Source organism: Rhinatrema bivittatum, chromosome 5, assembly GCF_901001135.1.
Source record: "Rhinatrema bivittatum chromosome 5, aRhiBiv1.1, whole genome shotgun sequence".
NCBI lineage: Eukaryota > Metazoa > Chordata > Amphibia > Gymnophiona > Rhinatrematidae > Rhinatrema > Rhinatrema bivittatum.
This window is the reverse complement of record NC_042619.1, coordinates 131,127,081-131,152,114: the sequence shown is the minus strand read 5'-3', so window position 1 is coordinate 131,152,114 and position 25,034 is coordinate 131,127,081. Positions and strand designations below refer to the sequence as shown.

Sequence of the window (25,034 nt, the reverse complement as noted above, 5' to 3'; positions counted from 1 at the left end):
TAGGCCTGGATTTTCTAAGGTTGCAGACCTTAGAAAATCTGGCGGTAACGGGGGGGGGGGGCGCGGGTCTGCAAAAAGCCGGCAGCCATCGCACCACTGCGGTGCGCTGGCTGCCGGCTTTCGCACCGAAACCGCGAAACTGGCGGCGATTAAGGGTCCTTGACCTTTCGCCGCCAGCGATGTATCCGCAGAGTCGGCCCTGGTGCCGCCCCGACTCCTCTTCTTCCAGGGCCGACTCCAAGTGTCCTAGCATACCTTATCCTATTCTTATGTACTAATTATGCTTGATATCAACCCCAAGCTCTATCATAACAGCTCAGAGGATTATGGGAATAGATAAGATAGAGGAACAGGATTATACCCAAAATGGGATATGTATTTGGAAAAGGAATCTTAAATGTGTTCTTTAGCTTGCAGGATATGTCACAGATTTTTTTATTTCTCAATTTATTGATATTTTTAAACAAATCAGAATTTAAAAAAATAATCAGACACTAGAAAAATAAGGGAAAAAGTTTTTTAAAAAAATGGAAAATAATGTTTTAGATTCCAAAATAAGCACCTGCTGACAAGAAGAAGTTCAAGTCCCTCAAACCAGGGGAGACTAAGGAGGAAAATAACCCCAAAGAACAGAAAACACACACAATGCGATTGTTACCAGTGTTTTGGCAATCCAACTTGATACCTCAGAGAAAAGTTGCACAACCCAGGATGTAATTCACTGCCCACCTTGACGAGGAGTTCTGGCACAGAAGCATGTTCATCCTAGACCACAATTGGGTGTCAATACTGAACCACAGGTGCTCCAGCTAAAGGTACCCAGATAAACTCATTTGGATAACTTGACGGGATATTTAGCAGCACAGCTGCGTCGCTGAATATATTGGGATACATCAAAGTTATTCAGATAAGTTAGCCCTGCCTCAGAATACCCCCAGTTTATCTGGCTAAGTTTTTATCCAGGTAAAATCTTAGCCGGATAAATCGGCAGCTGTGAACACGGCATGAATTTCAACTCTCTCGCTTTGTCCAGCTAAGTCTCTTGAACATAACCAAACTGTTTGCATGTGGACCTCCTATTTCCTAGGAACAGCTTTAACGGAGCATGATCTCGTTCTATATTACTAAGCTTGTGGCATCACATTCATCTCACTGCATTATTTAAGAGTGAAATCTTTAATTCTGGGATTAATGATTTTCCATTAAACATTTTCAATACAGCCCCCTCTGCCCCCCACACCGTCAAACTCTTTAAATGGTCATTTTGGTACATAGACGTGCTTCCTACTCTGTGTGCTCCCCGGGCACAGCCTGCTCATGCACTATGGATGAGTGCCTCTCTTCTCAGATTTTCATTGCGTATTCCACTCAGCTACTTTCAAACGTCTCCTGCATGTTTCGCTATTATTTTTCTGTGTGTGTACCAATTACTAAACAGCTGTAACCCGAGAGACATTCATCTGCTACAATATTTCACCACAGAAATTTCAGATCGCCAGGCTGTATTTTGCATTTTACACACACACACACACACACACAAAACGCTTCTACTTTAGAAATGCATGAGCTTTTAGGATTTAAAGGCAAAACATTTAATCAAAATGCAGGAACAAAGCTATTACATTCTTGGATCATTCCCAAGGATAAGTATATTATTTAAAGTAAGAACATAAGAAAATGCCATACTGGGTCAGACCAAGGGTCCATCAAGCCCAGCATCCTGTTTCCAACAGTGGCCAATCCAGGCCATAAGAACCTGGCAAGTACCCCAAAACTAAGTCTATTCCATGTTACCATTGCTAATGGCAGTGGCTATTCTCTAAGTGAACTTAATAGCAGGTAATGGACTTCTCCTCCAAGAACTTATCCAATCTTTTTTTAAACACAGCTATACTAACTGCACTAACCACATTCTCTGGCAACAAATTCCAGAGTTTAATTGTGCGTTGAGTAAAAAAGAACTTTCTCAGATTAGTTTTAAATGTGCCCCATGCTAACTTCATGGAGTGCCCCCTAGTCTTTCTACTATCCGAAAGAGTAAATAACCAATTCACATCTACCCGTTCTAGACATCTCATGATTTTAAACATCTCTATCATATCCCCCCTCAGCCGTCTCTTCTCCAAGCTGAAAAGTCCTAACCTCTTTAGTCTTTCCTCATAGGGGAGTTGTTCCATTCCCCTTATAATTTTGGTCGCCCTTCTCTGTACTTTCTCCATCGCAATTATATCTTTTTTGAGATGCGGCGACCAGAAGCACACTCCAAAATGTTCACGTTGCTTGGTGGGGGCGGGGAAGAATCAGTTTTTAAAGGGAATCTCACTGTGCAACTTTGGAGTTAGTTAGATTGGACTAGCTGAAAACATATCCAAGTTGAGCAGCTAAAACTTGCTGTGAAACTGGGCTCCCGGGGTTAGGTAGTGGGATGGAAGTTAGGAGCCTGGCACAGATTCTCCAGCGTTAGGTGCCGCCCCCAAACCTAATGAGGGAAAAGATTTAGTGCAAGGAGATGGGGAAGGGGAGAGCATGGCATAAGGAGATGTTGGGGGTGGGGCATGGAAGAGGCGGCTTCATGGGAGGACAAAAGCAGGCTTTTTATTTATTTATTTATTTATTTATTATTTTTGATATACCGAGTTTCATGATAGGAATCACATCAACCCGGTTTACAATTAACAATGTGGGTAAAGGCAGAGAGTAACAAAGTAGAGAACATTTCCCAATACAACAACAAATATAGTATGAAACTTAACAAAAATTAAAACAATATTTTGGATGTGAGAAAGTTACAAAAAACATGGACGAATAACTTGGAAATGAAAGGGGAGGAATTGTAGAACGACTATTAGCATTTTAACCAGCTGTATCAATTAATAAATAAGTATAATATTATAAAATATAAAATATAGATGTGTAGCAAAATGATCAGATATGATATTGTTGTGCAGTATAATAAAATGTTGCTGTGACTGCGTGTGAAGTTAGTGGGTTTTTTTTGTTTTTTTTTACAGTTCCTAACTTTTGTGTTTATGCTGATGATGAGTGGGGAATTTAATCCAGATCTGGGAAAGCTTTTTTAAAAAGCCAAGTTTTTAGTCTTTTCCTAAAAGTTGGAGCGCATGGTTCTTATCTTAAGTCCGGTGGGATGGAGTTCCAAAGGATTGGACCTGCTGATGAGAGAGCTCTTGAGCTGTAGGATTTATGATGGTAGGTTTTGGCATGTGGAACCTGTAGTGATTCTTTGTAGTGTTCCCTGATGGGTCTGTCTGATATGTGTTTTTTAAAAGGGATTTGTAGGTCGAGTTGAGTGTGTTGATGGATGTTCTTGTAGATAATCATGATGGTTTTATACATAATTCTGAAGTGGATCGGTAACCAATGAAGGTCTTTGAGGATGGGGGAGATGTGGTCGATTTTCCTGGAGTTTGTGAGGATTCTGGCTGCTGTGTTCTGTACCATTTGTAGAGGCTTGGTGTAGGAAGCTGGGAGGCCTAGTAGAAGAGAATTGCAATAATCTAGTTTGGAGAAGATTATTGCTTGCAGGATTGATCTAAAGTCATGCGCGTGGAAAAGTGGCTTTATTCTTTTCAGGATATGTAATTTGTGGAAGCAGTCTTTGGTAGTTCTGTTAATGAATGGTTTGAGGCTAAGACGATTATCTAAGAAGGCTCCTAGATCTCTTACATGTGTGGTTTATAGGAGTGTTGGAGGCTTTGAAAGTGTATTGTTGTTTTCAGGTGCTATAAGGAGATATTCCGTTTTAGACGCATTGAGGACTAGGTTTAGGCTGTTGAGGAGGTGTTTGATTTCTAGTAAGCAATTGTCCCAGTATTCCATTGTTATCGAGATTGATTCTTTTAAAGGGATCACAATCTGTACGTCGTCAGCGAAGAGGAAGTGTTTCAGGTTTAATTTTGTGAGTAATTGACAAAGTGGTAGAAGGTATATATTAAATAGAGTGGGTGACAGGGAGGAACCTTGTGGCACCCCTCTAGTGGAGGGGTGATATTGGGATTCTGTATTATGTATTTTGACCCTGTAACCTCTGTTTTCCAGGAAGGTTTTGAACCAAGTTAGTGAAGTAGCTGTCACTCCAATATTTGCCAGTTGTTTTAGCAGGAGGTAATGGTTGACGGTATCAAAGGCCGCCGAGAAGTCAAGGAGGATTAGTAAAAATGCTTTGCCTTTATCGATTCCGGAGAGGAGGAAGTCTGAGAGTGAAAGAAGTAGTGTTTCTGTGCTTGCAGCTTTTCGAAAGCCATATTGGTTTGGAGACAGAATTCCGTGGTCTTCCAAGTAGTTGGAAAGTTGAGTGTTCACCAATTTCTCCATTATTTTGGCTATGAATGGAAGGTTGGAAATAGGGCGGAAGTTGTTGGGATCATTTGGATTTAGATTCGATTTTTTTAGGAGGGGTTTGATTGAAGCTGTTTTTAGCTCATCTGGGTAGATACCCTGGGACAGGGAACAGTTTATAATTTCAGCAAGAGATTTTGATATAATATCAGGAATGAGAAGTAGCATTTTGGAGGGAATTTGATCAAACGGGTGTGATGAAGGTTTCATTTTCTTCAGCACCGATTGTATCTCTGTGACAGTGATGGGTTCGAATGAGTTAAGTTGGATATCTTTGTTGGGGAGAATGTAAGTGTTATCTTGAGAGCTAGTGGTTAATGGCAATTGATTAAGGAGATCAGAGATTTTTTTACTGAAATGAAGAGCCAGTTCGTCTGCTTTGGTCTGAGAAAGTTCGGGTGGTATATCAGGAGTGATGGGTTTGGTGAGATTGGAAACGAAGGCGAATAGAGCTTTTGAATCATAGATGATGTGATGAACCTGTCGGGCATAGTAGTCTCTCTTTGTTTTCTGTGTACTGATTTTGTATTGGTGGAGCGTGCGTTTGTAGTCTGAAAGTGAGGCTGGAGAGGGGGCTTTACGCCATTTTCTTTCTTTCTGCCGAAGTAGTTTTTTGAGATTTCGCAGTTCGTCATTGAACCAGGGTTGTCTTTTGGATGCCTTTGAAGACTGTTTTTTGGTGGTCAGTGGGCAAAGTGTGTTTGCTACTTCTTTTGTTATTTTGGTCCATGATTGGATAGCGGAATTAGGTGTAGAAACATCGATGGATGGTAGTTCTGGGGCTATAACTTTGCTGAGGAGTTCAGAGTTACATGTTTTTCTGTAGAGGAAAGCGGGTCTTGAGTCAGGCTTAAAATCTGGTTGTGGTAGGGAAAAACTGGTGGTGATTAAGGAGTGGTCTGACCATGGGACTTGTTGACAGTCAGGTTGATTAGTTTGGGATATGCCGGCATTTGTAAAGAAGAGGTCGAGTGTGTGTCCTCCTTTGTGAGTGGGTTTGTTGATTTGTTGTTTGAAACCCATTGCGGACATTGCGGTGAGGAATGCTTCGCAGTTCGTTGAAAGGGGAACTTTGTCAACATGTAAATTGAAGTCGCCCAAGATTATAGCTGGGGAGTCAAGGTTAAGGTGTAAAGTTATAGTTTCTAGAATGGGAGAGGTGTCTGACTCTAGCAGGCCTGGAGGGGCATAAACTAGAAGGATTTGGAGATCTTCTGATTTGAACAATCCTAATTCTAATTTGGTGTTTGTGTTGATAGGATAGGGTGTGAACCTCAAGGATTTTTTGGCAGCTAGAAAGATACCCCCTCCTCTTTTTTTTTGTCTTGGGATAGAGAAGAAGTCATAGATCTGTGTTGGAAGTTGGTTAATGAGTGCGATGTCAGTGGGTTTGAGCCATGTTTCTGTTATGGCGCAAAAATCCGGAGTTGAGTCCAGCAGTAGGTCGTTAAGTATTAAAGTTTTGTTGGTCAGTGATTGTGCGTTAAATAGGAAGATGGTAAATAAGGTGAGACCTAGAAACTGTGTGGTAGGGGAAATCATGATTGGTATAAGGGATTTGTAGGTGCGTGGGCGGTAGGGCATTTTCAGTTGAATGAAGGCTTGTTATAGATACCAGAGGAATGGCTATTTGAATGCTGCTGTGGGTTGGATGGGTGCTGAATGAATGCTGTTAAAGGTCAGATAAGCATTGAATGAATGCTGTAGAGGGCTGGTTTGGTGCTGGTTGAATGCTACTGAAGTTTGGCTGCGTGCTGGTTGGCTGCGTGTTGATTTGACTGCCTGCAGGTTTGGCTGCGTGCTGGTTGAATGCTACTGAAGTTTGGCTGCGTGCTGGTTGGCTGCGTGTTGGTTTGACTGCCTGCAGGTTTGGCTGCGTGCAGGTTGAATGCTGCTGAAGTTTGGCTGCGTGCTGGTTGGCTGCGTGTTGGTTTGACTGCCTGCTGGTTTGACTGAGTGCTGGTTGAATGCTGCTGAAGTTTGGCTGCGTGCTGGTTGGCTGCGTGTTGGTTTGACTGCCTGCTGGTTTGACTGAGTGCTGGTTGAATGCTGCTGAAGTTTGGCTGCGTGCTGGTTGAATGCTGCTGAGGTTTGGCTGCGTGCTGGTTGAATGCTGCTGAAGTTTGGCTGCGTGCTGGTTGAATGCTGCTGAAGTTTGGCTGCGTGCTGGTTGAATGCTGCTGAAGTTTGGCTGCGTGCTGGTTGAATGCTGCTGAGGTTTGGCTGCGTGCTGGTTGAATGCTGCTGAAGTTTGGCTGCGTGCTGGTTGAATGCTGCTGAAGTTTGGCTGCGTGCTGGTTGAATGCTGCTGAGGTTTGGCTGCGTGCTGGTTGAATGCTGCTGAAGTTTGGCTGCGTGCTGGTTTGACTGAAGTAGCAGTGAAGTATACATAGGCTTCTATGTATACTTCACTGCTACTACTACTGCTGCATTTAAGGTGGCAGCCGACAGACAAACACAGGCAGCTCCTTACATAAGTCAGTGCTTTACATTCAGAAACCAAAAGAATAAATGTTCTCATAGCAGAATAACCCTTAATTATGCTAAAGGCTTAAGATAGCCACAGGGGTTTTAAATTACATTTGATGTTATATGTGGGCATCTGCCCGATATACTAGCAATATACAGTGCTTTTATATTATCACATTTTAATGCTGTTATCATAGCTTTCTCTTTTCAGCCTGGCACAGCCTGGAAAGGAAGGGAGGGTAACTGCCTCACTGTTATGCTTTTTGGATTGCTTTGTTTAAATGTTTTTATTGTGAATTCATCACCCTAGAATTGTAGATATTTTGGAAGAAAAATTATTTTAAATAAATACAGTGGTGGCCCCTACCAATCAACCATGTCCTTGTTTTCTCCTCCTCCCTCGGACCTTATTTCTCCCTCTTACCCTCCCCTTATCCCCAATCCCTTCCCAGTAGCAGCAGGTAGGTGGTGGCCTCCTTTGGCAACAGGTGGGATGAGCACCACCAGCAACTTCAACCCTGCTCCACAAGCATTTTTCAAACTCAAGGGCCAGGTACCGTCACAAGATCAGCAGCAGGAAGTGCCAGCCTGCAAGCTTTCAAAAGGCTTGCGGTGCCCAAAGTATGTGGCAGCGCACTTTTCTCCTGTCTTCAGAACCTCGAACTGTGGCATAAGTCAGGGCAAATGAATCTGCTGTTCAAATACTCCTGGGTCGCCGGCCCAGTGCGAACTGGCTGAAAATTGCCACTAACTCCACTCTAGCCTTGGAGCCAGCCAGGGTCACCAGCGTCACCCGGGCAGAGATGGGCGGGCAGCAGAGATCACTGAGGGATTAAAGGGCGGGGAGGGAATTCATACCTTTTCCCTTTGAATAGCTTTCATTTTAAGGATTTCAGCTTCTTCCTCTTCCTTCATTTTTCTTCGGTAGTCATCTCTCTTAAACTACAAATAAAAAGAAAAAATCACCAAAAGCAATATAACTTCCAGTTTTGATACCACTTTAATGGAAAGCATAATTTTGACTAAGAAAAAATACACGAACCTATACCGGACACATGGCAGAGCACACATGGAAAATGCTGAGCTCGCCTGGTCCTTTTTTTATGAATTCTACTGGTGAAAAGAAAACCTACTCAAATCACACCTATCAATAACCACAATACAATATGTTGGAATATTAGTTTATGATCTATATAGTTTAAATCAATTTTTTAAATTGATGAAGGTATGCGTTATTTGAATGTGACTTTGCCTGGTGCGGTGTCTGGTCTGAACTCCAAAGAGAACTTGTAGTTATTTGTGTATAGGTTATGGTATGGTGTTTTTTAAGTGCATATGTATATGAATATATGTACAAATGTTTATACGTATAAGATCAGTATATGATATGGTATTTGTTAGAAAATCTCTGTGAAAATAATTAATTGAATAGAAATTATTGTAAACAATGAATATCTTTATATAGTATACATTAGTACTTTGTCCTTAGGGTAAATGAGCATTTGTAGTATTGGAGCACTTGTATCACATTAATTAACATTATCTGATATCTTGGTATTCTCTCTCTCTATCATTTTTATCTATATCTATCTATCTACATAAAACAGCTAGAAGCACTCTGTCAATGTAGACACAATTCCTCTTAGCTAAGAAACAGGTGATGCTGCTTTAAGTGACTGGTTTACAAAAGAAATTTAATTTGAAATAATCATGCATCCAAAACGAAAGAGACTGATTAAAATTAGAGCTTGTTTCAGACAGCAAGAGGGAGACAGCAGAAAAAGAGGTGAATGGCAGCCTCGCGGGGCACAGACCGCACAACTCTTATCTCCAGCTACACAATGTACAGTGTCAAATACCAGATTATCACCTTTGCCAGCATCATTCTATCAAGTTGTTGGCTATCTCCTTTAGGAAATAAGGTTGCAAAACTTTTACAGAACTATAGGTGAAATCAAAAGATTAAATTAAAAATTCTGCACCAGTGTTTTAACTCTTTCATAGACAGGATTTACAATTATGGAAAGAATGCAACTGCCAGTCAGACAGATTAGGACTTTCCTGGAGCCAAAAGCCCATCTATGCAGAAGACATGCCAGTCAAGGTGATTACAGCCAGGTCTAACTCCAAACTGTTCAAAACGTGGCATGCGTTCAGATGAGACTAAATGTGCCCTGACCAAAATCATACCAGACTGCATGAAATCTGACTAAGCCATATTAACCTCTTTGCTCTGAAGTCTATGCCTCATAGAGTCATAAAGCCTGTAAATAGCCTGACAGACCAGCAATAGCATACAAGGATTTATGGGTCTGATTTACTAAGGCTTTTCTCCCATTCCGTGTCTATGGGAACAATGCTTAGTAACTGAGGCCCTGAGTTTGTGTTCAGAGCCAAATATGGGCTATTCAAGTCAGCCAGGGAAGGTACAGCTCCAGTGATACCGACTGGCCAGGGGGGATGTTCTTATGCTTTTGTTTTCTCAGAGGTCAATACCCATGCTGCATTTTAGCTAAGGTTTTGGAGAAGACCATAGGTGTCAGAATGGGGTGAGCCACTAAGGCCACAGCCCCACCAAATTCTGGCCCTTTCTGCAAAATCACTGCAGGGCTGGGTCAGCAGGCAGCAGCTATTCTGCTACAGGAAGAGGAGAGTTGCAATGCGTCAACTGCATCCTCCACCTCTGCAGCTCTGGGCCCTAGTGCGTCAAACTGTATGGGACCCTATGCAGCTGAACGTTTCAAAGCAGTAGCTGGGCTGGGCAGCAGAAGAGGAGGAGGATGTAGCTGAGGAACCACCACTTTTCTCTTCCAGCTGCTGATCTGTGGGGAAGGGAGATGCTAAGTGGGGAGAGAAAAAGGTAGGTGAGGCAGAGCAAAAGAGTGAGGGAGGGGTTAGGGAAGGAGAAGAGGGGATTAGAGGAAGACCATGAGAGGGCGATGGGGGCAGCTGAAAATAGAGGGAGGAGTGGGAGAGAGGGGGGTGGGGCTTGGGGACTTGGTGCCCTCTCCCCTCCAATCAAAAAGACATTCCACTGCCCCTGGAGAAGACTCTGGCCGATGTATGCTTTAGCTGCAGGTTGCCTGGCAACTAGAAAACATAGACCTAAGAGGTAAGATGGAGGTAGTAGTAAAAGCAGAGGTAATAGCTTTGAGCTCCTCAATAGGAGCAGTTTATAAATGTAAATAAATCATAAATACATTCAGACTAATCAGAAAATGTATTTAAGTAGAGGTTATGTACGCCTTTCTTGAGAGTCTCAACCAGAACTAGAAAATATTGTGGATATGAAGGGAAACAGGGGTAGCTTCAATGTGCATCTCACCTTCATACCATCAATAAGATGGCAACTGCTCACTTAAGCTGAAAATGTAATTCAAAATAAATATTGGCTCCTTCATATCTCAGTCTGCTTATTCATTTATTTGTGAATTTAAATTTGTCACCTCTATCCAGCTAAATTTGTCTACCGAAATTATCAGACTGCATAAAATTGGCTAGCCCCCAAAAAAGGTAGCTGAAAGCAATCCTAGGATGTAATATTGAAAGCTAACTGGCAAAATCTGGCCAGACAAATTTAGATGTTTTAATAGTACTTCCCTCCCTCAAGCCCAGATACCTGAAAAAACAATGCCCCTTGAGCCCTGATCTCCCATTCCTCCCAGCATCCGAAAAATAATGTATCTTCTGAAACCCCCAGAACAACAAAAACAAGGTCTTCCAAGCCCTCCTCTCCTTTCTGGCACCCAAAAACACAAAATCAATGTCCCTTGAACCCTTCTCCCTCCCATCGCCCAAAAAACACAAAAACAATGTATCCTGAGACCCACTCCCTCCTAAAGTTTAAAAAAAAAAGTCATAAGATCATTTACCTCCCAAACCTCTTTCCCTTCCCCATCTAAAAAATATTGCTCCCCCAGTTGCTCTCTTCTCCCTCTCCATCCCCACCCACCAGAAACCCCCAGTTCCTCCAAGGCAAGCCAGCAGGAGGACTTGCTACTGAAGCTGCTGTCGGAGCACTTCTGGATGCCAAGCCAGTAGGAGATAGGACTGAATCCTGCTGGCTCGGCTTAGGGCAACATGGGGAGCAATATCCTTTATGGAAGGACCCAGAGAGGGATTGGTTTTTCAGATGTCGGTAGGAATGAGGGCTCGGAGGACAGTAATTTTTGGGAATGCCAGGGAGAGGGGGATCAGGAGACCCTGGGAGTTAGAAGAGGGACTGCTTGGTTATTTTGCTTTGGGAGCTTTTTTAAAGAGAACAAAACCGATGAGAGATGATTTTCAGTGCTAACCAGCTAAGTCTGACCAAGTAACCAAGCCACAGAGTTATGCTAAATCTAGCCAGTCAAGTTTTGACCGGTTGGATATGGCTGAATATTCAGCTGAAAATCGAGCTGGTTAATTCAGCTGCAAATTCAGCTAAAAGATAACCAGTTATTAATAAATGGAGATCTTTTCCGCTCAGCAATTTTTTGAAATGCTGTATTGAAATGACATATAAATGTGTGCTAACCTTTTGCTGGTATTTAGATTGCTTGAGATTATTTTGCTGTTTTTGTCTTGCACTCGCCTCGGTCTCTATTCCACCTAGGAAAACAAATGTATTTTCATTTAAAAAAAAAAAATCACATTATGTACAGTACATTAATGTATTGTCGTGCCTCTGCGATCCTAACATCAAACAAGAGCAGAATATTTCAGACAGAGCGAGGAAGGAGCATGGGGATGTTCATTTAAAAATGAACGCCAACTGCAGGAAAATGCAAATCATGACAAACTACATTTCCGTCATGACAGAGGCCTGTTTGTATCTGCATTTCAAAATGCAGACAACTTGCATCTTCTGCTTTATTTCTGTACATATTGGTATTCATTTGATATTCTGTCTATTTCTAAGATAATACACAAGCTGGGTTACAAAAAAGTAAATTGCAACACAGAAAAAAATACTACTAAGGGGGGGGAGGGTAATTTTCAAAAGGTACTTCTGCGGGTAAAAGTAGTGCTTTCCCTACAGATCTCGCCCTTTAGAAAAGTGTCTGAGCACGCACACACACGGTACATGGGCACTTTTCCATGCAAGGGGAGAGGCATCCCAAGGGTGGAGTCTCAGTGGGGCTGGGACTTATGCGCATGCTTTCTGCTTTCAAAAAGTATGTGCGTAAATTCTCTCGGCAAACTATGCACACCCAATAGAGGGTGCATTTTGTGGGTGCACGGTTTTGCCGGGATAATTTTCAAAACGGACTTAACGCGTGTAAATCCACTTTGAGCATTGGTGCAATTTATTCACTTATCTGTCGGCTAACTTATGCACAATGTTACAAAATGACTCCCAATATGAGAAGACTACCTAGAGGCATAAAAACATGGTACATAATGTTAAAGAGAAAGTGATAATTTAAGCAATGTAAGCCGCAAGAATTGTTATAAAGTACAACAGGACTCCCTAAAGTGGGATTATAAGAAAGAAACTTAAAAAATCAGACAGAGCATCTGTTTCTAAAATTCACATTTTATATAGTATCAGAAATTATAAATTGTGCTAGGATACCTTTATAGAGAAAAAAAAGAGAGAGGGTTAGGCATAGGCTGTATCAGGACTGAGTATGGCCTGCTGCTTATTTCTTTTATAAGCACAGTGCCTGCCACAAAAGCATCCTGGCACGGCATACATGGGGAAGCGATTCTGTGGCCGTATGGCCCATCGATCTTTCTATTTTGGGGAGGGAAGGAGCAGAAGCGCCGCACACAGCTTCCACTTCCTCCCCCCCCCACCCAAGCAGGAAGATCGGTGGGCCATACAGCCCAAAGATAGCAGGAGGCCAGTGGCAGGAGGAGAAGCCAAATGATCTTCCTGCTTGGGAGGGGGGAGGAAGCGGAAGCTGTGCGCGGGCTTGAATGTGTACGGGAGCCTGTGTGTGTGTGAGAATGGGAGCTTAAATGTATGTATGCGTGGGTGAGAATAGAAGCCTGGGTTTGTGTGTGGGTGAGAATGGAAGCTTGAATATGTAGGTGAGAATGGGAGCCTGGGTTTGTGTGTGGGTGAGAATGGAAACTTGAATGTGTGTATATATGGGGGAGAATGGGAGCCTGGGTTTGTGTGTGGGGGAGAATAGGAGCATGGGTTTGTGTATGGGTGAAAATGGAAGCTTGAATATGTGGGTAAGAATGGGTGCTTGAATGTGTGTAGATGTGGGTGAGAATGGGACCTTAAATGTGTGTATGTGTGGGTGAGAATGGGACCTTAAATGTGTGTATGTGTGGGTGAGAATGGGAGTCTGGGTTTGTGAGTGGGTGAGAATTTTTTTTTCATGTTAGTTGTAATGTGAATTGCCCTAGCTCTGCGCTGCACCTGTTCTGATGATTAATTATATTTTATTGTATTTATGAAGATGTCTGGTTTTCTGCAAAGATGGTTCATGAAAGAATACATTAAATTTTGTTTTATTACATGATTGGATCTGATTGTTTTCTATACTTGAGAATTTATAAGCTGCAATAAATATAAAATAAATTCTGATTAATAAGGAATTTTTAATGCTGGTAAGTGCTTGAAATAATTGAGGTAAAATGTTTTAAAGTTTCACGCTTGATGCATAATGGCTGTTACAAATTACTTAGAAAACCATTCTAGGGTGCAGTATATGGCATTATTTATCAATAAGAAAACAACTTGTAGCTCTCAGACCTGCCTACCCATGTTAGCTTTGTGCCCAACCAAAAAATCAATTCTGGCTACGCCACTGCCCCAAACCCTCAGTTGCTTGCCCACCCCTATCCTAGAGCACTATTACTAAGAATTGTTTCAGAATATACAAACCATACAAATATACAATTTGTTCAGCACAATAAGGGATGTCATGGTTACATACCTCTGGAGAATCTGCTTAGATACACCCATTACCTCTCTTGAATTGTGACAAGCATAACATACATAAATACACATATATATGTATGTATGTATGTATGTAATTATCTATGTTGCGTTTGCCACGGTTCATGACAGCTTATAAGCGTAATTAAGCAGATTCTCCTGAGATAAGTATCCATGAAATCCCTTATTGTGCTGAACAAATTAATACATGGTTTGCATAAATACACATAAAAATAGACTGAGTTACCGTGTTCTGAAAATGGTCTGCAATGATACACACAATCAATATGTACCTAGCATTCACAGCCGCACTTGGCAGTGAAGAGGTTAAAGTTACACTGACCGACACAGTATGCTTGTGCATCTAAGGGTTTCAAAGCCTGCCCTGACAGGTTGCAGAGCATGATTTTTCTAGCTTAAGCTGTTTCAAGTCCTGAATAAGAACACACTCAAATACATGGCATTAAAGAATTTAGACACGCTCAGCTCAGCCTTTGATTTCATACCTTGCATGAATCATGTAATGAATACCTGATTAAGTGTTACTGTTTAAATATATATATAGGGGTAGATTTTAAAAGAATGCACACGTGCTACCCGGTGCACACACATGTATGTGCGCATGTTATAAAATCAGGGGTCAGTGCGCGCAAGGGGGTGCACATTTGTGCAACCTGCACGTGCCGATGCCCACGGCCTCCCGCAGTTCTCTCCCAGTCCACTCCAATTTAGGAGTGGCCTGGGAGAGAACTTCCCCACCCCCTATACTAACCTTTCTACACTTTCCACTAACCTTCCCACCCCCCTAGCCCTATCCTAAACCCCAAATCCTTATCTTACCATTTTTAAAGATGGCGCCGGCCGTCCATTACTTCTACCATGTGACAGGTCCTGGCCAATGGCACGGATACCCTGTCACATGGTAAGGGCAAAGGGCCATCGGCGCCATTTTTATTAGTGGCAGCCGACGGCCCCGAGAGCGGGAGATCGCTCCCGGGACTTCCACTGGACCACCAGGTACTTGTAAAAAGTTTTGGGGGGGTTTGGGAGGGTGGGGAAAGCTAAGGGAACAGTTTTAAAGGGTCGGGTGGGTTTTTTTGTTTATCGGCTCGGGCGCAGCTGATAAACAAAACCGCGATCGGGCCGCACAAAAAAAATTAACGATGTGAATCGGAACCGGAATCGGAACTGATTCCGGTTCTGATTCACATCTCTAGTGGTGACTCTGGTTGGAGTGAATGAGTATTTTAGTGGAGAATTTTGCCTTTTTGCTTTGGTAGGTTCTCTCTCTGCTGTATTGGAGCTTTCACCCTGAAAAATCCCAACGTATCTGTAGAGGAGAAATGAGAGCAAACAGTTCTGTTCATTTGGAGACCTCTACCAGAATTTTCTGCCCCAGCAAAGAGAAGAAGATTTAGAAACATGGAGAATTCTGAGAATATCTGGACCTCAAGTATTTTATTGGTAATCTACAAGCAATCCATTGAAATCATTGAAGAGATTCACTCTCTACACCTTGGGCCCTCCCCCATTGGAAAATCCATGCCCTAGGGCTGTTGAACTGTGCAAGGACTTAGCCTTGGAATTGCCTTCTCAGGACAATATAGAAGAGGTTAGGGCTCTTCAGCTTGGAAAAGAGATGGCTGGGAGGGGACATAATAGAAATTTATAAAATGAAGAGTGGGGTGGAACGGATAAATAAAAGGTCAGTTATTTACCCTTTCAGGTACTAAAACAAGGGGACAATCCATGATAATAGCAACTAACAGATTTAAAACAAATCATAGATATCTGTTGCCAGAAGATAGGGCCAAGGCAACTAGCATAGTGTGGTTTAAAATAGTGATTTGGACAAATTCCTGAAGGAAAAGTCCATTAAACGTTATTCGTCAGGTAATCTCGGGAATGCCATCACTATCCCTGAAAGTGAGTAGCAATAAACAGGTCTATTTTTTGGGATCTGCTGGTTACTTGAGACCTGCACTGGCGAATGTTGGAGACGGGATGTTGGACTCAGTGGACCTTGGTCTAATCCAGCATGGTTCATCTTTTGTTCTTATGAATGGTATCGAGCTATGATTTTCTGTATGGATTAAAATAGACTCAAATGTTATTTTTCTGCATCTTGTACATCAGTAAATGGTTCTATATTTTTGAGTAGCACAGGCCAGTGAGGACAGTGATTTTTTTTTTTACTGAATGGTGTCTGTATCCTAATCCTGTGAGCTCTGAAGCTTTTGCTTTTCCCCTCTGAAGAATCCCAGAGGATAGGTGTTGCTTTATTTTGTATCATAACGATAAATCCATGGCATGATAAGAATAGAAGTTGGAATTACAAGGCCCTGCTGGCTGAGAACTACTGACTAGGCTCACACGTACGGCCAGTCACAACAGCGGTTACACACAGTTTTAAGCACAATTCTCAAAGCTAGTCTGATATTTAAGGTGAATGAGTCCCCTGATGCAGGCGGATTGAGTCCCTTGATGCAGGCGGAAGGACGGCTGCCGAAACGCCATGGCATCGAGTGTGCTGTGAAGCAGGTCTCTCTGGAGAAGTGGAGCATGTGACCATCAACTATAATTAGCAGTTTTTTGCATTTGACGCGCAATCTTTTGGAGAACTGGGGCATGTGACTATAAAACTGTTGACCAGCAAGTATTCTCTTGGGAGTGATAAGTCTTATTACACAGTTTGGAAAGTAAAGCACAAGGACACATGTGGACTTGAACATATGTTTGCTGGATCAAAGTGACTCATTATACTTACCTCTGGTGAAGAATCGATGTGATATCTATTGCGACTTTGTGTTTAGAGAAAAAAACTTTGTGATTTGGGGCAGTGTTGGTACATGTTTTATGGGGTATGTATGAATGGGGTAAAGGTGTGTATGAATGGGGTAAAGATGTGAATGGAGTGTGCTGGTATGAATGAAAAATTAAGACAAGTCTTGAATTAGTTTGTGGAGGGAGTAATACATATTTCCATTTGGAATCCCTACAGGAGAATATTTATATAAGAAATAGTGATCTAATAAATAACAAATTTTGATATTCACTTTAAAAATGTGATTTATTATTCTGATATAAGGGAATTAGTGAGCCGGGGGAAAGATATGTTGGTGGCCTGTATAGTGTGTATTCATACTTGATATATAACAGGCACAGTGCGGTTCTTTTCATATTGTTGATTGGAAAAAAAGGGTTGCAATTTGGTCCATATATACAGTACTATAGATCCCATTCCACAGCTTCAACTTTGCCTTGTAAACTCTTACCCAGCTTCTTGGGAGTCAGATGAATAGGACCTGGCCTATGTTGTTCTTTCCACCTCTCCAGGTTCTCTAGTTCTTCCCTGGCAACTGAAATAGAAAACAAGTAATTATTAATATATACAGTAGAAATGAAATAAAATAATAATAAAATATAGTCTCTGAAAATTCATTCCCGCCTATAATAGTTATGAGTTATTAAACCCTTCTAACCCAACAAGTAGGTACATTAAATTAATGCATTTGGCATCTAGATTAAAAAAAAAACAATTTAAATGAAAATACTTAGATATTATCAAGCTTTCAGCTGTTTACTCTCTAAATGAAATTCAATATTCAAAGCACCAGGTTATTCTCAGAAACACCCAGCAGGAGAAAACCCTTAATACATCAAGTCCAAAAGTCTTGATAAAGTCTAAAACTGTTAAAATGATGGCCTCAGCTGGCAAGTAGAATCAATTTCACTCAAACATGCACCCTGAACACACTAGCGTGGATGACTGGCAATGTCAATCACTAGCAGACAGAGCCTAAGGTCAAAAATCAGTCATAATTCACCAAGAAATTCTAATTATAAGGCATTCAGCCAACCAGATCAGTTAGTCAGTTGAGTCCTCTCAATCTTTTGTCTGTCAGCAGTAGGGCAGCCTTCTGTAACAGGACACAAGTGTCAGAGTGCTCTCCAGTTTGGTTTTCAATAATTATTTTTTAAAGTTTCAAGCAATTACTGTATGGTTGATATAAATCTGCTGTTAGTTAGACTGTGGAGTTAGCAATCTGTTAGGTTTCGCTATCTGATGGGAGAAGCAATCAGATAGGAGTAGCAATCTGTTAGGAGAGCTCTATGATGGAGCTGTGAGTAGCAATATGATGTAATGGCTCCTAAAAGAGGAGGAGTCAGCAATCTTGTAGTGTCTCAGATATCGTCTTGCTAAGAAGTAGCAATCTGTAACGAATCTGATATAGTTGTATGTGGGTCCCTGGGCCGGTGGCAGATGACCACGCCCCCGGGAGGACCACTGGCTAGGCTTGAGTATGGAGACAGACACACATTAGTTCTTTTATTAAACAGGTTTTTGAAACCACCAGAGGTGGCAGCAGTGAGCTGATATGCCCGGCAGGGCTGTAGTCCCTTAGGTACTGGAACAGCGATCCAGAATGGCTGAGCTGTTGAGAAACTGTAGAAAATAAGTAGGCAGAGTAGGCAGAATTCATGAACAGAACTAGATGACAAAACTCACATAAGGTCTCAAGGAAGCTCAGGAGCTGGAAAGGTTTAGGCCCTCGAGGAGCGAGTACCTGGTTCCAGGGAAAGCTCTGAGAGAGCGATGGTAACTCACAATTGTTTGTAGCAGCGATAGCTTCCAAGCAGTAGAGAATCTTCAGAGTGTCTAGGAATATGGGCCCTCGAGGAGCGAGAACCGGTTCCTATTTGTAATCTGAAACAAAGAAAAAGAGCGAGGCCCCCGAGGAGCGGGTACCTCTGGTAAGTCCGAAAAGGCAGAGTAGCTTGGGAGGTGTAGCCGAAGCAATCCCTTTTGCTAACTCAGTTAGATAGTGAAGTAGAGACCTTTAAATATTGGAAGCGGATGACGTCATCTCAGGGGGACGTCCCTGAGGTTCGCGCCCTTGCTGGTACTTCAATCAGAGCGCGCATGCGCGCCCTAGGTCTTCAGGCAACATGGCGGATCTGCAACCTCGAGCCGGTCCAGGGACGCCAGAGGGAGACGGCATGGAGATGCCGCGGCAGCCAGCCGCCCATCAGACCCGGAGGGAGTTGCCACAGAGGTAAAGAGGGCGGAGTGAGGACGTCGGGCAGCGACGGTCGCAACAATGGTATCTCTAGGAATGTGAATGACTGGAAAATATAGGTATCCTAAGACAGTTTTACAAGCCAGTTCTGGGGAATGGCCCCTAGGGATGTGCAGAGCAAAATTTTATGTTCATATTTCTTATGTCCGAAAGTGGGTCCCACTTGCGGCCAATATGGACATAAAAAAAATCTAATGAGTTGGGTATATGTACATATGTCGCCCATTAAAGTCAATGGGGGAAGGATTTCCAGCCTATTTTTGGCTGCAGAATTGTGGTTTTCTTATCAATTGGCCCAGGAGAGAGTTCCCTTTCCTTTGTGCAGGGAAGTACTCCCTGGAAAGGGTCCACCCCTAGAGTTGTGTGTACCCGGTGTTTACATTGGCGTCCAGTGAATATCGTTGGCGTCTAGTGAATTCCGTTGGCGTCTAGTGAATTCAGACGGTACTTACGCACTTCAGCAGATGACAAAGGAATTGGAGGATCTCTCAGAAATAAGAATACGTGTGGGAATACAAGGTCTGGATGAACAGGCAGGCACAGCAATGGAGTTAAAACAGCAGTAGGAACACAAGGCCTGGATGAACAGGCACTTCATTCGAGGACAGAGGTCAATCCCAGCTAGGGACACAAGGCCTGCATGAACAGGCACAGGAACTAGGTTAAAACACTGGTAGCTCGCCAGCATCTTTCTGATGCATGCTAGAATATTGGCAGCGGTATGGGCATGGTCCGTCAGGTGGGTGTGCAGTAAAGCCCACCTCCACCCTCATGCTTGTTCAGGGAAGGACTCCCTGGAACGGGTCCACCCCTAGAGTTGTGTGTACCCGGTGTTTACATTGGCGTCCAGTGAATATCGTTGGCGTCTAGTGAATTCCGTTGGCGTCTAGTGAATTCAGACTGTACTTACGCACTTCAGCTGATGACAAACGAATTGGAGCCTAGGATCTCTCACAAATAAGAATACGTGTGGGAACACAAGGCCTGGATGAACAGGTACATCATTCGAGGACAGAGGTCAATTCCAGCTAGGGACACAAGGCCTGCATGAACAGGCACAGCAACCAGGTTAAAACACTTGTGGGAACACAAGGCCTGGATGAACAGGCACAGCCACTGAGTTAAAACACCTGTGGGAACACAAGGCCTGGATGAACAGGCACCGCCACTGAGTTAAAACACCTGTGGGAACACAAGGCCCGGAAGAATGGGTACAGCAACTGAGTTAAAACACCTGTGGGAACACAAGGCCGGGATGAAGAGGCGCAGCAGTCGAGCACAGAGGTCGATCCCAGCTAGGGACACAAGGCCTGGATGAAGAGGCACATCATTCGAGGACAGAGTTCAATCACAGCTAGGGACACAAGCCGCGGAGGAAAAGACACTAACCAGGATCCTCCAAGCCCTCATTTTCTCCAAATTAGACTACTGCAACTCTACATTTCTTGGACTCCCTTCCTCATACACAAAACCACTCCAAATGGTTCAAAACGCAGCAGCCCGTCTACTAACAAACACTAGGAAAGAGACCACATTTCCCCAGTCCTAAAAGACCTCCACTGGTTACCAATTCAGTTCAGAGTCATTTACAAATCCATCACCTTGATATACAAATCTTTCACCAACACACCATAATCGACCTACAAATTCCTCTCCGTTTATACAAATGCACAAGACCGACCAGGGAAGCCTACAGAGGATGCCTCCTTGTTCCACCCTCCAAAACCACTTATCACAGCACCTTTAGAGATTGAGCCCTTTCCACAGCAGGTCCACCGTTATGGAACTCCATCCCCCCAGATCTCAGAAATGAACCTTGCCTCCTAACCTTTCGGAAAAGACTCAAGACATGGCTTTTCAGGCAAGCCTTCCCGAACTGCACCTAACACACACCATCAATAAATTCTCAGCTCAGAAGCTGTATATATTGGACGCCATATTTGTAATGTACTCTTGTATATTTTTATATTCTACACATGTATATAATTAACCTCCTCTATCCCTCTTTATTTCTTACACTCCCAGTTCATAGCCCCAGTTAATTGTAACTGCATCTCTTCACCACGTGTATTTATGTTATAGGTTGTTTTCTTTGCACCCCTGTTTTCTGTAAAGCGACATCATGTGAACGATTTCATGAATGCCGGTATAAAAAAACCTTAAATAAATAAAATAAATAAGTAAGTACCGCAAGGGAAAGTTGAAAACAACTTTGAAGAGGGAGTTCAAGAGGGCGTGAAATTGTAAAGAGGTAAATGGGTGGGGTCCGTGCAGTCCGCCCGCAGGATTCAACCCGGCGGGTTTCGGTCGGACCGGGGTTTCGGCGGATCCCCCACCCCCACCCCTTTCGCGGGGGGTGGGGGAGGGGCGGGGAACGCCTCCCGGACGGCCCCGGCCCCCGCAGGGCGCATTTCCTCTGCGGCGGTGCGCCGCGACCGGCTACGGTTCGGCTGGGAAGGCCCAGGGGGGGCAGGTGGCCCGCTGCTCCAGCGGCGCGTGTTATAGCCCCCCCTCCCGGCGTTTCCTCCCTTCCCCTTTGGCAACTGTTAACTTGTCTTAACCTCATTCACTACATCTATGCAGACGATGTTCAGATTCTTATTCCCATAACAGAATCTATTAACAAACTTGGCTATTCTTACAAGCCTTCCCTGATCCTTCAAACTTTCACTAGATAAGTAAAGCTACTCAGCTTTCAATATGGAACTTCGCCCCTCCAATATTCTCCTCATTTAGCTACCCTACTTATGCACTTCAGAAAATGACAAAGGAATTGGAAGATCTCTCAGAAATAATACGTGTGGGAACACAAGGTCTGGATGAACAGGCAGGCACAGCAATGGACTTAAAACACCAGTAGGAACACTAGGCCTGGATGAAGAGGCACATCATTCTAGGACAGAGGTCAATCCCACCTATGGACACAAGCCGCGGAGGAAAAGAAACTAACCAGGATTCCCTCCGTAACGGCGAGTGAAGAGGGAAGAGCCCAGCGCCGAATCCCCGCTCGTCCGGCGGGCGCGGGAAATGTGGCGTACGGAAGATCGCCTCTCTGGCGCCGCTCGGGGCCCCAAGTCCTTCTCATCAAGCCTCAGCCCGCGGACGGTGTTAGGCCGGTAGCGGCCCCCGGCGCTCCGGGACCGGGTTTTCTCGTAGTCTGTTTGTTTGGGAATGCAGGCCAAAGTGGGTGGTAAACTCCATCTAAGGTTAAATACCATTTCCGGCGCGTGTTATTGCCCCCCCCCCCCCCCCGGCAGCAGCTTCGCCGTTTCCCCCCGCCGTTTCCTCCTTCCCCTTTGCCAACTGTTAAGTAGTCAACCTCATTCACTACATCTATGCAGACGATGTTCAGATTCTTATTCCCATAACAGAATCTATTAACAAAGCCATCGCACTTTGGAACAACAGCTTACAAGCCATCACTAATCTCCTCAACAGTCAAAACATGAGATCTTATTAAGAAACTGACATTATCCTCAACAAATTCTTACTCCTAGCAAAACCTATACCAAGTAAGTACACAGGGGTCTGTATTTTCATACCCCATTGCTTGCTGTTGAATACCGCTCTTGCCGTACCGACCCGCAGGGTCCACCTAGGGACACAAGCTGTGGAGGAAAAGAAACTAACCAGGATTCCCTCAGTAACGGCGAGTGAAGAGGGAAGAGCCCAGCGCCGAATACCCGCCTGTCCGGCGGGCGCGGGGAAATGTGGCATACGGAAGACCGGCTCCCCAGCGCCGCTCGGGGGCCCAAGTCCTTCTGATGGAGGATCAGCCGGCGGACGGTGTTAGGCCGGTAGTGGCCCCCCAATAAAACCACCAAAGACTGCTTCTATAAACTGCAAGTTTAAAAAAGGATAAGACCACTCTTCCACGCCAAACACTTCAGAACCATCCTCCAAGCCCTCATTTTCTACTACTGCAACTCTACATTACTTGGACTCCCTTCCTCATACACGAAACCACTCCAAATGGTTGAAAACGCAGCAGCCCGTCTACTAACAAACACTAGGAAAGGAGGCCACATTTCCCCAGTCCTAAAAGACCTCCACTGGTTACCAATTCAGTTCAGAGTCATTTACAAATCCATCACCTTGATATAAAAAATCATTCACCAACACACCATTATCGACCTACAAATTCCTCTCCGTTTATTCAAATGCACAAGACCGACCAGGGAAGCCTACAGCGGATGCAATGCCGGTATAAATAAATAAAATAAATAAATAAAATCAATAAGTACGTAAGGGAAAGTTGAAAACAACTTTCAAGAGCGAGTTCAAAAGGGCGGGAAACCGTTAAGAGTTAAACGGGTGAGGTGCGTGCAGTCCGCCTGGAGGATTGAACCCGGCGGCGGGTTCGGTGGGACCGGGGGTGGCATCCCCCACCCCTTTCGCGGGGGGGCGGGGAACGCCTCCCGGACGGCCCCGGCCCCGTCCAGGAATAAAAAAATAAAGTAAAGCAATAAAATCAATAAGTACGTAAGGGAAAGTTGAAAACAACTTTCAAGAGCGAGTTCAAAAGGGCGGGAAACCGTTAAGAGTTAAACGGGTGGGGTGCGTGCAGTCCGCCTGAAGGATTGAACCCGGCGGCGGGTTCGGTGGGACCGGGGGTGGTTTCGGCACATCCCCCACCCCTTTCGCGGGGGGGCGGGGAACGCCTCCCGGACGGCCCCGGCCCCGTCCAGGAATAAAAAAAAATAAAGTAAAGCAGTAAAATCAATAAGTACGTAAGGGAAAGTTGAAAACAACTTTCAAGAGCGAGTTCAAAAGGGCGGGAAACCGTTAAGAGTTAAACGGGTGAGGTGCGTGCAGTCCGCGGCCCCGGCCCCGTCCAGGAATAAAAAAATAAAGTAAATATATAAAATCAATAAGTACGTAAGGGAAAGTTGAAAACAACTTTCAAGAGCGAGTTCAAAAGGGGCGGGAACCGTTAAGAGTTAAACGGGTGAGGTGCGTGCAGTCCGCGGCCCCGGCCCCGTCCAGGAATAAAAAAATAAAGTAAATATATAAAATCAATAAGTACGTAAGGGAAAGTTGAAAACAACTTTCAAGAGCGAGTTCAAAGGGCGGGAAACCGTTAAGAGTTAAACGGGTGGGGTGCGTGCAGTCCGCCTGGAGGATTGAACCCGGCGGCGGGTTCGGTGGGACCGGGGGTGGTTTCGGCGCATCCCCCACCCCTTTCGCGGGGGGGCGGGGAACGCCCCCCGGACGGCCCCGGCCCCGTCCAGGAATAAAAAAAATTAAGTAAATATATAAAATCAATAAGTACGTAAGGGAAAGTTGAAAACAACTTTCAAGAGCGAGTTCAAAAGGGCGGGAAACCGTTAAGAGGTAAACGGGTGGGGTGCGTGCAGTCCGCCTGGAGGATTCAACCCGGCGGCGGGTTCGGTGGGACCGGGGGGGCTTTCGGCGCATCCCCCACCCCTTTCGCGGGGGGGCGGGGAACGCCTCCCGGACGGCCGCAGGGCGCATTTCCTCCGCGGCGGAGCGCCGCAACCGGCTCCGTGTCGGCTGGGAAGGCCCAGGGGGGCAGGTTGGCCCGCCGCTCCGGCGGCGCGTGTTTATAGCCCCCCCTGGCAGCAGCTTTGCCGTTACCCCCCCCGCCGTTTCCTCCTTCCCCTTTGCCAACTGTTAAGTAGTCTTAACCTCATTCACTACATCTATGCAGACGATGTTCAGATTCTTATTCCCATAACAGAATCTATTAAGAAAGCCATCGCACTTTGGAACAACAGCTTACAAGCCGAAGCCACCACTAATCTCCTCAACAGTCTAAACCTGGTCCTCAATGCCTCTAAAAACTAAACTCCTCTTCATTTCCTACAAGCAAGAAAACCTCCCATCTCAGATCCATCACAAACACCTTCTCACCCACAACCATGTGAGAGACCTGGGAGTAATTATAGACAACCGTCTTGACCTAAAGAATATGATCCAAACCACAACTGTAAGATATAATATTATATCTTAATGGGCCTCGACAAAGGAAACTCTTTCCTATTGATCTTGTTAGACCTTTCCGCAGCGTTCGACACGGTCAACCACGCCATCCTCCTAAACCAGCTTTCGTCCATAGGAATCAGCGGCACCGTCCGATCCTGGTTCAAAACGTTTCTCGATAACAGAGGTTACAAAGTTAAACTCCAAAACAAGGAATCCTCAAGATTTGACTCTGTCATAGGAGTCCCTCAAGGTTCTTGATTATCTCCGACCCTATTTAATATCTATCTTCTTCCTCTCTGCCA

The 25,034-nt window shown here is 44.3% G+C and overlaps 1 protein-coding gene across 1 annotated transcript in view; it reads right to left on the bottom strand.

The window, feature by feature from the left end:
* The window catches only part of LOC115092374 (epithelial-stromal interaction protein 1-like), a 133,921-nt gene that overhangs the window by 103,528 nt on the left and 5,359 nt on the right, over window positions 1–25,034 (bottom strand). Inside the window, exons 2-4 of the mRNA XM_029603178.1 lie at window positions 16,981–17,064; window positions 11,342–11,415; window positions 7,684–7,767 (exon numbers count right to left, since the gene is read on the bottom strand). Coding sequence (XP_029459038.1) covers window positions 7,684–7,767; window positions 11,342–11,415; window positions 16,981–17,064 — 242 coding nt within the window. The remainder of the gene's footprint in view (window positions 1–7,683; window positions 7,768–11,341; window positions 11,416–16,980; window positions 17,065–25,034) is intronic.